This window comes from Corythoichthys intestinalis, chromosome 17 (assembly GCF_030265065.1).
Source record: "Corythoichthys intestinalis isolate RoL2023-P3 chromosome 17, ASM3026506v1, whole genome shotgun sequence".
Lineage (NCBI taxonomy): Eukaryota > Metazoa > Chordata > Actinopteri > Syngnathiformes > Syngnathidae > Corythoichthys > Corythoichthys intestinalis.
Genome location: NC_080411.1, coordinates 42,516,014 through 42,530,974, shown reverse-complemented (window position 1 = coordinate 42,530,974; position 14,961 = coordinate 42,516,014). Strand labels below are relative to the sequence as shown.

At 37.9% G+C, this 14,961-nt stretch overlaps 1 protein-coding gene across 1 annotated transcript in view; it reads right to left on the bottom strand.

Annotated features, from left to right (window-relative positions):
* The window catches only part of niban2a (niban apoptosis regulator 2a), a 94,788-nt gene that overhangs the window by 57,708 nt on the left and 22,119 nt on the right, over window positions 1–14,961 (bottom strand). Inside the window, exons 2-5 of the mRNA XM_057818283.1 lie at window positions 14,650–14,780; window positions 9,525–9,653; window positions 9,335–9,440; window positions 3,473–3,640 (exon numbers count right to left, since the gene is read on the bottom strand). Of these exons, the coding sequence (XP_057674266.1) occupies window positions 3,473–3,640; window positions 9,335–9,440; window positions 9,525–9,653; window positions 14,650–14,780 (534 nt within the window). The remainder of the gene's footprint in view (window positions 1–3,472; window positions 3,641–9,334; window positions 9,441–9,524; window positions 9,654–14,649; window positions 14,781–14,961) is intronic.

Sequence of the window (14,961 nt, the reverse complement as noted above, 5' to 3'; positions counted from 1 at the left end):
CTGACTTTTTTTTATATTATAAGGCAATAAGTAGACTACCATAGGTAAATGAACAAAAATAAGTCCAAAGTGCGCATAAACTATAATGCCAAATGTATCACATTTGAGGCAAGCATTTCTGGACCTCATTGCAGTAAAAAATAAACATGTTTCAAACCTTATTGTGTTCAATCTCACTTTAGTTATACTGTATTTGTTTTACCACAAGAACTGCATGTAACGCTTCATGTATGATACAAATTAGAGAACATATACATACAAATTCATTTAAAAAAATGTTAAATTTTTGTTGCTACTTTTAAGGACCACATAAAGCTTTCAAATTGAAAAAAAAACAAAACAAAAACAAAACAGAATTTTCTGTATATTATTTCTGGGGTCAGGTATTATAGGGTTAAAAAGTTCTGAACCTCCCCATCAGAGAAAAAAAAACATTAAAATAACTCTTTCCTTTCTCTTAAAGATCTAATCAAATTTTCATTGCATTGCCCTTTTTTAAATCACATTAGTTCAACAAGCTTGTTCTTTTTTTTTTTTGTGTCCCAGAAAGCATGTGCATTTAAATCAATCAGAGCTAACTATCCATGCTGATCACATGTCAGTATGTCAGCCAAATGACCCGGCAACTGGAGTCCCAGCCAGGGAGAGTGGTTAGCTGAGCGCATGCACACATCGACACGACACATCGACACGACACATCAGACACACGCTGGGAGAACTCCGTGCTGTCCGTGGAATAAATAAATAATAAATATCGGTGGATACGGATGACGCTGCACAAGCATTTGATTATGCTTGTTGTTAACACTTGTGTATGTAAATCTGACGTTAGTAGACTGTTTTTTTCTTGGAGATGCCTGTATGTCAGCCAGGCAGGTTGTTTTTAGCATGGAGTTTAGACAGTTGCCGTCATATTTTCGGGATCAAAGCACCGTTCCACCCTGTTGCGGCGCCAAACTTCTTGTCAGAACAGCGTTCTGGCCCATTCTGGCCCACTTTTACCCCTGGACATAACACCACCAACTTTTCAGAATGCTCATATTGTCCAAACAAACTTTTAAGCAACCTTATTTGCATTATATAATGCCTTCAGTTATATAGGTAATTTATATTGTATTCCCATATGTTGCAGGAATAGAATTGACCCTACTATTATTATAATCATTATTTTCAGACTTACATTGACCCCTTTTCACTTACTAAATGCGCCAGTCCATTTTCACCTTCTTAAATGCCCGTTTCATTGGCTAATGACTTGACCCATACACACGCACACAGCTCCGATAGACAACATGTTGCCTCCTCCGCCCCTTTCGAAGAGGAGGGATATTAAAAGTTTTTTTGGGACCAGCAGCAGCCACTGTAAGTAATGTAAAAAGACGTCAATATTGTGGAGGTGGGGAACACCACTAATTTTGCTACTGAAAGTCCGACCTGCATCAGAGTTACATACATTAAACTATATTACATAACATTAAACTATGTGAACTTGCTAACTTGCAAAGCTCGAGTAGGAAGCTACTTAGTGAGAAGTGTCCTCCTGTATGTGTTTTCTACTGTTAACGTTAATTAAACTGTGAGAAATGTAGTGAACCGAGGTTCTCTCCAATTTTCATTTTTATTTTATTTATGTGCTCTTAAATCAGCCCATAGGAGCTTTCATTTTTTTGTTGAGTTTCGCTGTGCCTGGAAGCAGCAGTAGTGTTTTACCTGAAGGAACGCTGCATTTTTATTTATATTTGTTATTCCGTGACTAAGAGGTTTTTTCAGTTATATATATGTAGACAGACAATGTTGACTGGTCTTAAGACAAATGTTTATTTTTTGCATTCCTGGATAGTTAAGAGATGATTAACAAGTTTGTATTTATTGTGTATGTTAATATAATTTATGTCCAAATACTGCAATTTAAATTTGCTAAGAAAATCCAGACATTTATTATAGAAATTTTCAAAATGTTTAGTAGTTTTTGAAAACAAAGGTTTGAATCGAACGGTGTATCACCTAAACCAGTGCTTCTCAATTATTTTCTGTTACGCCCCCCCAAGGAAGACGTAAATGTTTCGCACCCCCCCCCCCAACTCTCTGCCGCCACTGTAAATAGTATCATTCGTCTATATTACTATTATAAGTACGCCTCAGCCTAACATTGTGTCCTTTTTTTTCTATTAAAGAAAAAAAGTAACAGATCAACTTATAATAAAGTATAACTTTTTTTAACATTGTGTTGCTTGTAACAGAAAAGACTTAACGCGCATCAATTTGCCTGAAGTTGAAAAAAAAAAAAAAAAAAAAAAAAAAAAGTCACATCCAAACTGTAAAAATACACTCAAGGTACATTTTTGACCATTTGATACTGAAAAATAAAATGTAATAAAATCAGTAAATAATAACAAATTCAAATTGATTAGAAACATTTACTCTTCAGGACAACATGCCAAAAAAATTGACCGAAAAAAAACAAGACTGAATAGAAGGGGGGAAAAAAAAGTCTTTGGACAGAAGGAAAGTTTTTATTTTCGCTGATTCACCACAGTGCTCACTGGTTTACTGATATAACACTGACAAAGCGGGACGATTGTGACAATTGGCAATATTCGGCACATTTTCGCTGAAAAACAATCAAGCGGTTTATCAATGAGATTGAGGTCTGTTTTTAAGTGGCGTCTTAACTGATTTGGCTTCTCCGCTATAATCATTTTTAGACTCAGTAAACAGTGGTCTTCCTCATTTCCCACTATATTAAAAGTCAAAGGCAAACGGCCCGAAAAAAGCGCATTCTCGGCGGCCGAGGGAGAACCGTAGGTGAGGGCGGTGGTCGTGACGATCCCAAGCCGAAAACGGCACTTCTCGGCCGGACACGTGAGAACCGAAGAAGACATTGGGTCGCTGCGTGAGTCCAGCTCTGCATGAGTCTCTTCCGTGTGCTCTTGCTTACTTCAAAAATACTGCACGCACTTTGAAAATGAGAGCGCCACTGCCACCCACGGAGTGGATGTGCAAGTACACTTTATTCTAGTACGGCAAAAAAAAAAAAAAAAAAGCATGTTCCCCGAGGTCACTCGCGCCCCCCCTGGCATCGCTCTGCGCCCCCCTGGGGGGGCGCGCCCCACCATTTGAGAAGTACTGACCTAAACCAATACACATAAGTCCATAAAGATACTGTATATTTTGCATTGATCATTTAGCCTATCAATTAATTAGGTTCATATTTGTGAGAAATGTAGCCTTAACCCCTGTTCACCCAATCTGTTTGGTCTTACTAATGTCTCATTCCCCAGCAAAAAGTGTACATGCAGGTTATGCTGTAATATTGTCCCAACCAATGTTGAGACCAAAGTTATGCCCTTGCTACATACAGTAAGCCAATATCTCACAGATGCCGATAATATACTGTATAAAAAGACCAAAGCCACATTTTTTCCCTCCCTTTTTCTATCTGTTAATCACTTTTAATAAGCATATTTCTTACCATTGTTACAGTGCCGGATACAGTCTTGAAGGACGGCGTGCCATTTCTGCTGCTCCTTTTCGGTCATCACACAAAAGTAATGGTGGCGGGCATACGGGTGCCAGAGGATGAGGGGGAACGGAGTTGCACACCTGATAAAAGGACTGCTGCCCAATTTGGCTTTGACATCTAAAGGAAAGTACGTGATAGAACAATTTAGAAAATTGTCACTAATATTCATTGGGTATGTTTACATGGACACTTTTATTCGGATTAAAGGCCTGGTCAGAATAAAAATGCTTTATGTACACACACCATTCGGAATGTTCGAAACCGATCCAGGCCATTTTGGTCAAGATTTTATTCCGAGCGACAGGGTTGGTTTATGCCGATTGATAATCCAATTGGTGCGCATGAAAACAGTTTATTCCAAAATTTTGGAACAAACCGTCCTTACCTGTGACTAAAGATGTACGATAATACCGGTTACCTAAAGTAATCGGCCGATTATGGAAATTATGACGTTACACCAATAATTAACACACACATAAAAAAAAATCAACCGACAATACAATCCGATAATTTTATACTTGATTTAACCTCCGAATGTGCGCAATCGATGCAGTTTTGTCCATTTCTGCGCCGGTGCCTCATCCCCTCCAAAAGGCATTTCTGTGCAGTTAAGTATTTACTTTTTAAGTATTATTAATATGCATTGTTTAGATGTTGAAATATACTACAGTGGTATGAAAAAGTATCTGAACCTTTTAGAATTTCTCACATTTTGCATAAAATCATCAAACGTGATTTGATGTTTATCAAAATCACACAGATGAAAAAACAGTGCCTGCTTTAACTATAACCACCCAAACGTTTACAGGTTTTCATATTTTAATGAGGATAGTATGCAAACAATGACAGAAGGGAAAAATACGTAAGTGAACCATACCATTTAATATTTTGTGCCCCCCACCTTTGGCAGCAGTAACTTCAACCAGACGCTTTGTGTAGATGTAGATCAGTCTTACACATCGATCAGGACTAATCCTAGCCCATTCTTCTCTACAAAACTGCTGTAGTTTAGTCAGATTCCTGGGATGTCTGGCATGAATTGCTGTCTTTAGGTCATGCCACAGCATCTCAATGGGGTTCAAGTCTGGACTTTGACTTGGCCACTCCAGAACATGTATTTTGTTCTTCTGAAACCATTCTGAAGTTGATTTACTTCTATGTTTTGGATCATTGTCTTGTTGCAGCATCCATCCACCGCTTAGCTTCAACTATCTGACATATGGCCTCGGGTTTTCCAGCAAAACATCCTGATAAACGTTTAAATTCATTCTTCCATTAATGATTGCAAGTTGTCCAGGCCCTGCGGCAGGGAAACAGCTCCAAATCATGATGCTCCCTCCACCATGCTTCACGGTGGGGATGAGGTGTTGATGTTGGTGAGCTGTTCCATTTTTCCTCCACAAATGACGTTGTGTGTTACGCCCAAACAATTCAATTTTGGTTTCATCAGTCCACAAAATATTTTGCCCAAACTTCTGTGGAATGTCCAAGTGCTTTTTTACAAACATTAAACAAGCAACAATGTTTTTTTTAGACAGCAGTGGCTTCCTCCGTGGAGTCCTCCAATGAACACCATTCTTGGCCATAGTTTTACATATAGAAGCAGTTTACATGGCGACTCTGCGACATGAAGACGCAATGACTGTGTTGCGGAGCGGCCTCGCGTTCGTATGGTGTCGGCGAAGACAGAAAGCAAAGACGCAAACCTTGGAATCCTGCCTCCAAAGTGGAAGAATTCGATCTCGGGGACTTGAGGGGGGCTTGCTCCGCAAGCATATCAAAAGCTCCCGCGGCGCAGGACACGCCGATAACGTCAGCACCCGGTGCTATTAAACATTACAAACAGCAAATATGGCAGAATGTCGGCTTTAATTTACTGTTTTTATATTTTTTAAAATTTAAATTGGTTGAATCTTTCCATTTTTGTGCCTTTTTGAACAAAAGAAAATGCCATTGCTTGGAGTGGGCGGGCATGTTGTCTTCCGGGCTGAGGAGGTCAAAGTGCATCATTCTAGAGCTGTCCCGAATAGTCGACATAGTCGACGTCATCGATGACGTAAATCCGTCGACGAGCACAACGTCCCATCGACGGTTAATGAAGGGTTAAAAAATATATATATCAGTGGAAAGTTCAGAATGTCGGATGCTCTGTATGCAAGCGGGGAAAGCGGCACAAAGCCAAAAAAGCGCACCAGAGTGTCCAAAACATTGACTTATTTCAAAGAAATAACGGAGGGTACACTGTTCTGTTCTGTCTCTTCAATGCCAAGCTTGGCTGCACGTCGGCCGTGAATAGTAAACACCTCAACCGCCGTCACCCGGTTTGTATTTTTTTTCTCTCCATTTTTTGTACACCAGAGGGTGCTGTCGCCTAACTGAATAATAATGTTTCATTGACAATGGGCCTATAAGTGCTATTAGTATTGTCCTTAATGCTAACTGAAAGGTTTATTTCATGTTATGGTTTATTTTATGGTATAGAAAATTACATAAGGTTAAAAGGTCATAAATATATACAGTATATACAGTGATTGCACTCAAGGGAGAGATTGTCAATGATAAGGTAATAAATTAAGGTAAAGGCAATTCATTGATATATAAATAAGGTTTAAAAGGAAAAAGGTGAAAAGTTTTTGTTAATTTCTAATTGTGTTGTTTTATTTGTGTGCACCGTAGCTCTTACAGTGTGATTACATCAAGGATGGAATAAAAGTTGTAAACCATCAGTTTAAGAGACCACCTTTTCAATCGGGATGCTACACTAGTTAATTCTATCAGCATTTGAACTCATTGTTTATTTGTGATTTATTATTGTTATTTACATGTTTATTTGTACTTTAATAAATAATTTAAGTGTTCCAATATGTTTTTTGTGAATTGATAAGCGTCAACAAAAATTTCATTGCTAAATTAGTAAACAAAAACAAAAAATATATATATATTTTTAAATTATTAGATTAGTCGACTAATCGTAAAAATAGTCGGCTGACTAATCGGGAGAAAATTAGTCGTTTGGGACAGCCCTACATCATTCGCTGTCGCCTTGTAAATCTGCACTGCCCCCTAGGGCCTGGCATGAATACTACTAGAGCTGGGAATCTTTGGGCACCTAACGATTCGATTACGATTACGATTCAGAGGCTCCGATTCGATTATAAAACGATTATTGATGCACCCCACTCCTTTTTTTTTTTTTTTTTTTCTTTTAAATTTGTTTTGTACATTAGTTCCAAAATTGTTCAAAAATCCTCTCAGGCTAAACCAAACTACTATTTCAGTATCAAGTTAACATATACCAGTAAACAAATATACAAAAATAACAGTAAATAAAAAACTCCAGTCCCCATTCTATATCAGCAGCTTTAAACTACTTTCAATTAATGTTGTGAATCAACCGTTAAAGTTGTTAAAATTGCTCCTGTTATTCCATAATTTCTCTTTTGTCTACTTTCAACATGTAAAAGTTTTAAAACTATTTTAAAGATAGATTCAAGTCAATATTTTACCGATTTAGGAGTATTTTAAATAAAAAGTTAATTAGGTTCGCTTGGAAGGTTCGCAACAACAGCCTTGCAGGGAAGTGTACTGCTTTAAGATGGCGGCCGTTACTAACGCCCGCATCTAGTTTTTTGTAGATTTGCTGGTAACGATACCGAAGCTATAATGCATCTAGTCCTATATAAATGATATCTACCGTAACATAATGTGGCTTGTAGCAGCTTTTCGGCAGCAGTCAGGAATGTTTTTTTTTTTTTTATCTCGTGGCATGAGTTGAGCTAGAGCCGTGAGTTGAGCATTGGCGTTACCCGAGGGGCCGGGTAATGAGAAGTTACTCTCGCTCCGTCCCTAATTGCGTACCAAAGACCGCGCGGCGCGCTGAGTGTGTCATACTTCTGCTTTACTTGGCATATTTCAATAATCGGAATTTGGATGTTTGTGAATCGTTCTCGAATCTTCCACGGCCGAATCGCGAATAATCTAAGAATCGGAAATTTTGCACACCTCTAAATACTACATCGTTTTCATGCAGAATCGCGACATTGTTCGAATGGAGACGGAACCATATAAATGCAAACATGAAATTTTTCGTCTTCTCGGAGAGTCAACATGTAAACGGCCCCCCATATAGTTGATGTGTGCACTGAGATATTGGACTGTGCCAGTGACTTCTGTAAGTCTTAAGCAAACACTCTAGGGTTCTTTTTTACCTCTCTGAGTATTCTGCATTGAACTCTTGGCGTCATCTTTGTTGGACGGCCACTCCTTGGGAGAGAAGTAACCAAACCAAGAAGTGCTGAACTCTCTCTATTTTTAGACAACTTCTCTGAGTGTCGATTGATGAACATCCAGACTTTTAGAGATGGTTTTGTATCCTTTCCCAGCTTTATACTGCACAAATCAACAATCCTTGATCGCAGGTCTTCAGACAGCTCTATTGACCGAGCCACGATGCACATCAGACAATGCTTCTCATAGAGGCATTTCTTACCAGGTGTGCGTTTTATAGTGGGCAAGGCAGCTTTAAAGCACTCATCAGTGATTGCGCACATACCTGACTTAAAATGTTTGGTAAAAAATTGGTTTCAATTGCTATTTAAGTCTCCTTAGGCAGAGGGTTCCCTTACATTTTGCCCCCTTCTGTCTTTGTTTGCATGCTATACTCATTAAAATATGAAAGCCTATAAATGTTTGGGTGGTTTTAGTTAAAGCAGACACTGTATTTTCATCTGTGTGATTTTGACAAAGATCAGATCAAATTTGATGGTAATTTTATGCAGACATATCAGAAATTCCAAAAGGTTCAGATACTTTTTCATACTACTGTATTTATTCACATTTGATGTGGAAAAAGTAGCAATAAATTCTATTTTTGCACAGTAACATTAACTCTTGTGCATAATTTAAAATTGTATAGATACCTTTTACTAGAATTATTGCTTTATTTAACATTTAACATTATCGTTTATTGGCTAGGAGGAGGAAGAAATGATTGGTTATGTGTATTGGTTAAAAAATGCATTATCGTGCATCATGACCTGTGACGTCAATATATGCGCTTCTGTTATTCCCGGAAGCTAGTAAAAGCAGTGCGAGCGGACGACAGGGTAGACACAACTTGCACAAGACAAAATTGGTCTGTATATGAGACGAACACGTTGTTGGAGATATTAAAAGATCTTTAAAATGTTGAAAGACTTGATGGTAGAAAAACGGTATAAATACATGAAATAACGCTAACGTTCTTTTATTTTTCCCAGTTTATTTGGTCATGCTGCCTTCACATGCTGTGGGAAAGATGAACCTTACCACATTGATAATTACGAATGCATCCTGCTTTATGCTTCCTGCGCTAAGATAAAAGCATGCATCACAAAACTAAAGTCTACGTTATCAAAAAATAAAGTAAATAAAAAAAAAAACGAGACTCCGGAGTCAGAAAGTCAAAATCACGTAAGTCGGGTACGTCGTAACCTGGGGACTACCTGTATATTTAATCCCCAGTTATATACGCTATTGTTTTAATATGTTTTATTTGTTCACTTATTTCTAACAAAAAAAAGAATCTACCAAAACACTTTTTTTCCCTCCCCAACACCAGGTGGTGCTGCAGCAAACTTGGCACCCTACTTCCCGCGCCACTGACACAGTGCATCCAACCACAATTTTAATCGAAACGCTGATTGGATTTAAGAAATTTTGTCCATGTTAACATACCCATTCACTGTTTGGTTAATGATTTAGTCCATATACACTATAAAAGCACAAAGACTGTATGATGTCAGTGATGAGAAAGTGTTGTCAGTCTACTACCTGGGAGACTGTTGTTAATCAATTCAATATAGTCTTCAATGGAGGTCAGGGCCTTGTAGCCGGCACAGTTGATAGTTACTTTGGGATGCAGACTCCGCTCATGTGCCTGTTGAAATTAAAAAGAAGAAACAATGAATTGTTGTAATAGCCAACTTAAAATTAGGTGAAATTGTAGGTGAAGTGAACCCACAGTTTTACTCTCATAGAGGTTGATGTTGTAGTTGTTCGGCACTGAAACAAAGCGGTTTCTCCACTTGCGATTCTCCTCAAGGTACTGGAACAAATTCCCGGAAAAGATTGAACGGCCAGCCAAAGGGTCCTGGGAATAAAATATTTTCAGTTTTATAAGTCATTGAGGAAAACAAATATGTTATCATCCAAAAGTTTTTACTCCATGGTCTTGGAGAAAGTTATATGCATTAAAAACTGGCAGCGGTAACTAGTTTTTTAAAATTTATTTATTTATTTATTTTTTTCTAATCAAACTATATTGTTTTCCAAAGTCAATTCTTCTACAACCCATCATGCATATTGGTTGTTATATATTGTGTACAAAAAAGTCCATAAACCCTTTTGGTGGTGACTGGTGGGATTAACTAGTTTCTTTTGAATTTTTAAAAAAATAAAATAATCAAGTTTATTACGTGCACAACATATATTATTTAGCATTTTTTATGCATCTTGTGTCACAGGGACACACAGCTGTCCTTCACATTATAAGATAAGGGGAGGTGAAGCACCACTATGGAATTCCAACTACTCTGATCATGTGTGAAATGTACTGTACTTTCTATTGCTTGAAAAGCATACCAAAATGATGGCTTAAGATATACTGTACAGCTCTGTACTGTATAGGTCTGTTAAAATGAGAAATCGGTCACTAAATTATGAGCATTTTATCCAACAAGAATGGGTTAAAAGTTTTCTATAATTATAAATAAATTAAAAAATTTAATACAATATTTAAAAAAATAAAAATTAAAAAAAAATTGAAATGAGTAATACAGTAATCCCTCATTTTTCACGGTTCATGGCTAAGGGAAAAACTGCAAATTAGCAACCCCCCCCAATTTTTTTTTTTTTTTAAATTATAAAGCGTTATTGAACCGTTTCCGTTTGTCACCTCAACTACACAACAGCTTATGACAATACTGACGTGAACCCCCCCCCCCAAAAGTTTGGGGGATGTGTGTGTTCAATGTATTTATTCAGATTAAATGGTTGTAAGTAGGGGTGTAACGGTACACAAAAATCTCGGTTCGGTACGTACCTCGGTTTTGAGGTCACGGTTTGGTTCGGTTAATTTTTGGTACATTAAAAAAAACAAAATGCAAAATATAAATGTGCTAGTTGTTTATCACACACTTTTGTGCTTTTAACAATAGGAACATTAGCCTATACAAAGCTAGAATTCTGCTCAAAAAGTAGCGGGTATTTAAAGATAATCCAAAAACAATTTGCCTTTCAGACCCCGCGTATTGGTCAGCTTTCTTTCTGAAAGAAAGAAGAAGAAGTCCTGTGCTAAAGAGAAAAGCAATCCCAGTGACAAAGATTTTAACATGTATTTTACAAATGAAATGCCTCAATGAAACTTTTTTTTTCTTCTTATGAACGGTTTTCAAAAGCTTTATTGATGGATTTGCTCAAGTTAAAGCGCCACACAGAAATGAATAAATTTAATTGTGTAAGCAGGATGTGTGTATTATTCTTATTATTTAATTACAGGTGTTTTAGCTCATTTCAATTAATTTTATTTAAATGGGCTATTACTTATTATATTATGTGTTTATATTTTACAAATGTGATGTAGTATTTATTTATATTGTATATTTTATGTTGTATAACTTTAGTTCCTATGTGAATATTAGTTCCTACTTGTTTTGTTGTGGTAGGAGGGTTTTGTATAGAACACGGGGCCGTGTTGGTTATTATTATAGCAGAGAAGACAGCAGTAAATCAACAAAGACAAGTCAACTGTGCCCCGATCTACCACTCAAGAGATCTGATGGACTCAAAAAGTAGGTTACGATTGCATATTAGTTTGAAAATCGACTGAATCCACCGTATTATTACACGAGTGACTTCCGGCCCGATCCTAGCTAGTAGTGTTGACGCAGGAGGGCCGCATCTCGCGTCAAATAATAAACTCTGCCGTTCTTTTCGCATGCGTCGCGTTGAGCTGCTTCTGGGACGCATCTAACACGCGGCCGCACTGCGACTGGTGTGCATTGGCTGATTGACTCTAACGCCCGCGTTTCACTGCGTTCTTGCGGCGGCCACGTTGTCGTGCCGTTGACATTTCTGGACTGTCCTACTGTGTTGGTCCTCATTATAGTAGAGAAGACGGAGTAAATATAATCTACACAAAGAAACTGTAACCCGATCGAGTCACAGCCTCGAAAAGTAAGGGTTATATTACGTCAGAAACTCGTTCGGTACGCGTCCGTTCCGAACTGACTACCACGTACCGAAACGGTTCAATACTATTACATGTACCGTTACACCCTTAGTTGCAAGCATTTCAAATGTAACAATTATGATAACTTTTAAACATGTTACCGTCCCACCGAATTATTTTTAAACAAGAATAAAGTGGAAAAATGCTTGCCTTCTTTAAATGCTTCATTGAGGGAGTCCACTCAAATCCGCTCAAGCTGCTCACTTACACACAATGAGTTGCCACAGCAACTGTTAAACAAGTTAAACGATGATTAACGCATGTGGTGCTATGAAGCTTCGGCTTCCAAGCCTCATCTGTATTTTTTTTTTTTTAAATTGACAAAAAATCCACGATGGACTGAGGGCGCAAAGTTTGAAATGCAAAGTAGCGAGAGATCAATGTATCAGTAATACACATTAGTTAGGGTCCCAGGTAACTCTACAGTTACAGTGCTACCTCTACTTACGAAATTAATTGGCTCTGGATAGATGCCAACATATCGGGCCGATATGTCAAAATTACAAAATTTCGAGTAACAGGAAAAAAAAAAAGCCGATAAAAAAGGATTTTGATCAGGCACCTGTGTTTGCAACTGTGGCCGCTGCTGACCCACTGTCGGATCCTACAGCAGCTTGAAGGCAGGCTGCTGCCACAGGAAGGATCAGGCTTGCCTGTTTATCTTGCATGAAAGTAGTGCTGAAACGATTAATCGATTAACTTGTGAAATTCGATTAGAAAAAAGCTTCGAATCAAATTTTGCTGCTTCGAGGATTCGTTTAATTAGAGTGGCATTTTGGTTGGTTTGTTTTGAAAGTGTTTGCATTTAGTTTTATTGATTTGGGTGGATACACTGCCCTCTAGTGGCAACAGTGAATATGACAACTCGTCTAACATGGCTTGATCCAGCTGCTCCCTGTTTAGACCAACATAAGGTTGTAAGTTTTTGTCTTAGTAATGGAATTCCGCTCTCCTATTGGCCTATTGTTGATGACGTTTCAATTTGGGTGTCACAGCATGATGAAGTGCACAGGCGCGACGGTGTTATTGTTGCTACAGTGGTTCGACATCTAAGCAAAATGAGCACAACGTTCCTCGTGTTTTTGTCTCACAAAGTTTCTTTAAGCCCACAGAAGCTTCATTACATTAGTAGGACCTTAGAGCATAGGTCTTCTTGCATTTTTGTGTCACGAAGAGTGAGACAGGCACCATCGATCTCGTGAAAGCGGACATTTCCTCACTCGAAAGGTAAGACATTTCTTTTTTTTTTTAATGTTCTATTATCTACTTCATTACAGGAATTAACAGTGATGTTAGGCACAATGGTATGAAAAATTATCTTAACCTTTTGGAATTTCTCACATTTCTGCAAAAAATCACCATTAAATGTGATCTGACCTTTCTCAAAATCACACAGATGTAAAAACGGTGTCTGCTTTAAGTAAAACCACTCAAACATTTATAGGTTTTCATATTATAGTGAGGAACAACATTGAAATGCTGTGGGATGACCTAAAGACAGCGATTCATGCCAGACATCCCAGGAATCTGACTGAACTACAGCTGTTTTGTCGAGAAGAATGGGCCAAGATTAGTCCTGATCGATGTGCCAGACTGATCTATAGCTACAGGAAGTGTTTGGTTGAAATTATTGCTGCCAAAGGGAGGGCCACAAAATATTAAATATGATGGTTCACTTACTTATTTTCCCCCTTCTGTCATTGTTTGCATACTATCCTCATTAAAACAGGAACGCCAAAAATGTTTGGGTGGTTTTAGTTAAAGCAGACACAGTTTTTTCATCTGTGTGATTTTGACAATGATCAGATCAAATTTGATGGTGCTTTGATGCAGAATTGCGAGAAATTCCAAAAGGTTCAGATACTTTTTCATACCACTGTATATGGAATAATTTCAATGTGTTTGGCTATTGTCGTATTACGGTTTTACCCCAGTTCTAAAATTTAATATGGCGTACCAGTAGTGCTTCGAATGGATTAGGGCTAAAACATGTCTCTTTTTACGAAATTTTTGGGTTACGAGACTCAAGGGCGTAGGTTTGCATAGGGATGGTAGGGACAAAACACTACCAACTTTTCACGATGCTCAAATTGTCCCCACCAACTTATTTTCAACCTTATTTGCATTATATAATGTGTTCAGTTATATAGGTCATTTAGATTGTCTTCCGATATGTTGTAACGATAGAATTGACCCTACCATTATTAAGTAAATTATTCTCATTATTTTCAGACTTACATCTACCCCCTTATCACTAGCTGAATGAGCCAGTCCATGTTTTTTTCCCCAAACGCACGTTTGATTGGCTGATGACTTGATGTCGTAAGTAGAGGTGAACATCAGAAGGGGACAAATGCTTTTACGGCGCACCGTAGTTATGATTGACAGCCCCACAAAGCTCAAATACTGACCTCATTCATTCATGGATTGCCACATTGTTCTAAAAGTCTTTGTTGACTAACCCCATGGCAACAGGTTCGTGCTTGCTCATCTTCATTATCAACAACAGTGAGTGGAAAAATATAACCACTGATGGATGATGACGCTGATGACCTTGGATATTTGATACATTGTTTGAGTAAACTTTTAGTTTTTATTTAACAAATTCCATGAGCATTAAAAGTGTACTGCAAACTAAAGGATTAGGAAGAGTTTCCGTAAAATGTGAAGCTGTAAGCATACACAAAGGTTAGTACTTCAAATTATGGCCAGTGAGTTGTTGGAAAACAGTATTTAACTGCAAAGCCTTTAATTAGCCTGGTTGTGAAAAGGTTTCTCTGTGGTTTTTACTACAAATTTGTGGAAAAACCTGTTAACTGCATTTTTTTCGGCAGACAAAACAGATTCACGAACTTGCCTTTCGATGTAGTAATTGTGATTGTGGCCCGCTTCCTCCTTCTAACTCGTAACGGACGCTGTTGAAGAGGGCGACGGCGTACTGCTGCTTGTACACATCACTGAACTGTCTCATCACATCTCTGGTTTTCACTGCAAAAGAAACAAGACACTCTTATTTAGATATTGGCGAAAGTTTGACAGTATTTTGATAATGTATGACTAGATTCTGCCATTTCAAACAGGTTTTAAGTTTTATAATGAAACACTAGTTGGGTTACCACCCATACAAATCCAGAAAACTTACAACACAAGCACTCTCTCTTGCTGAAGT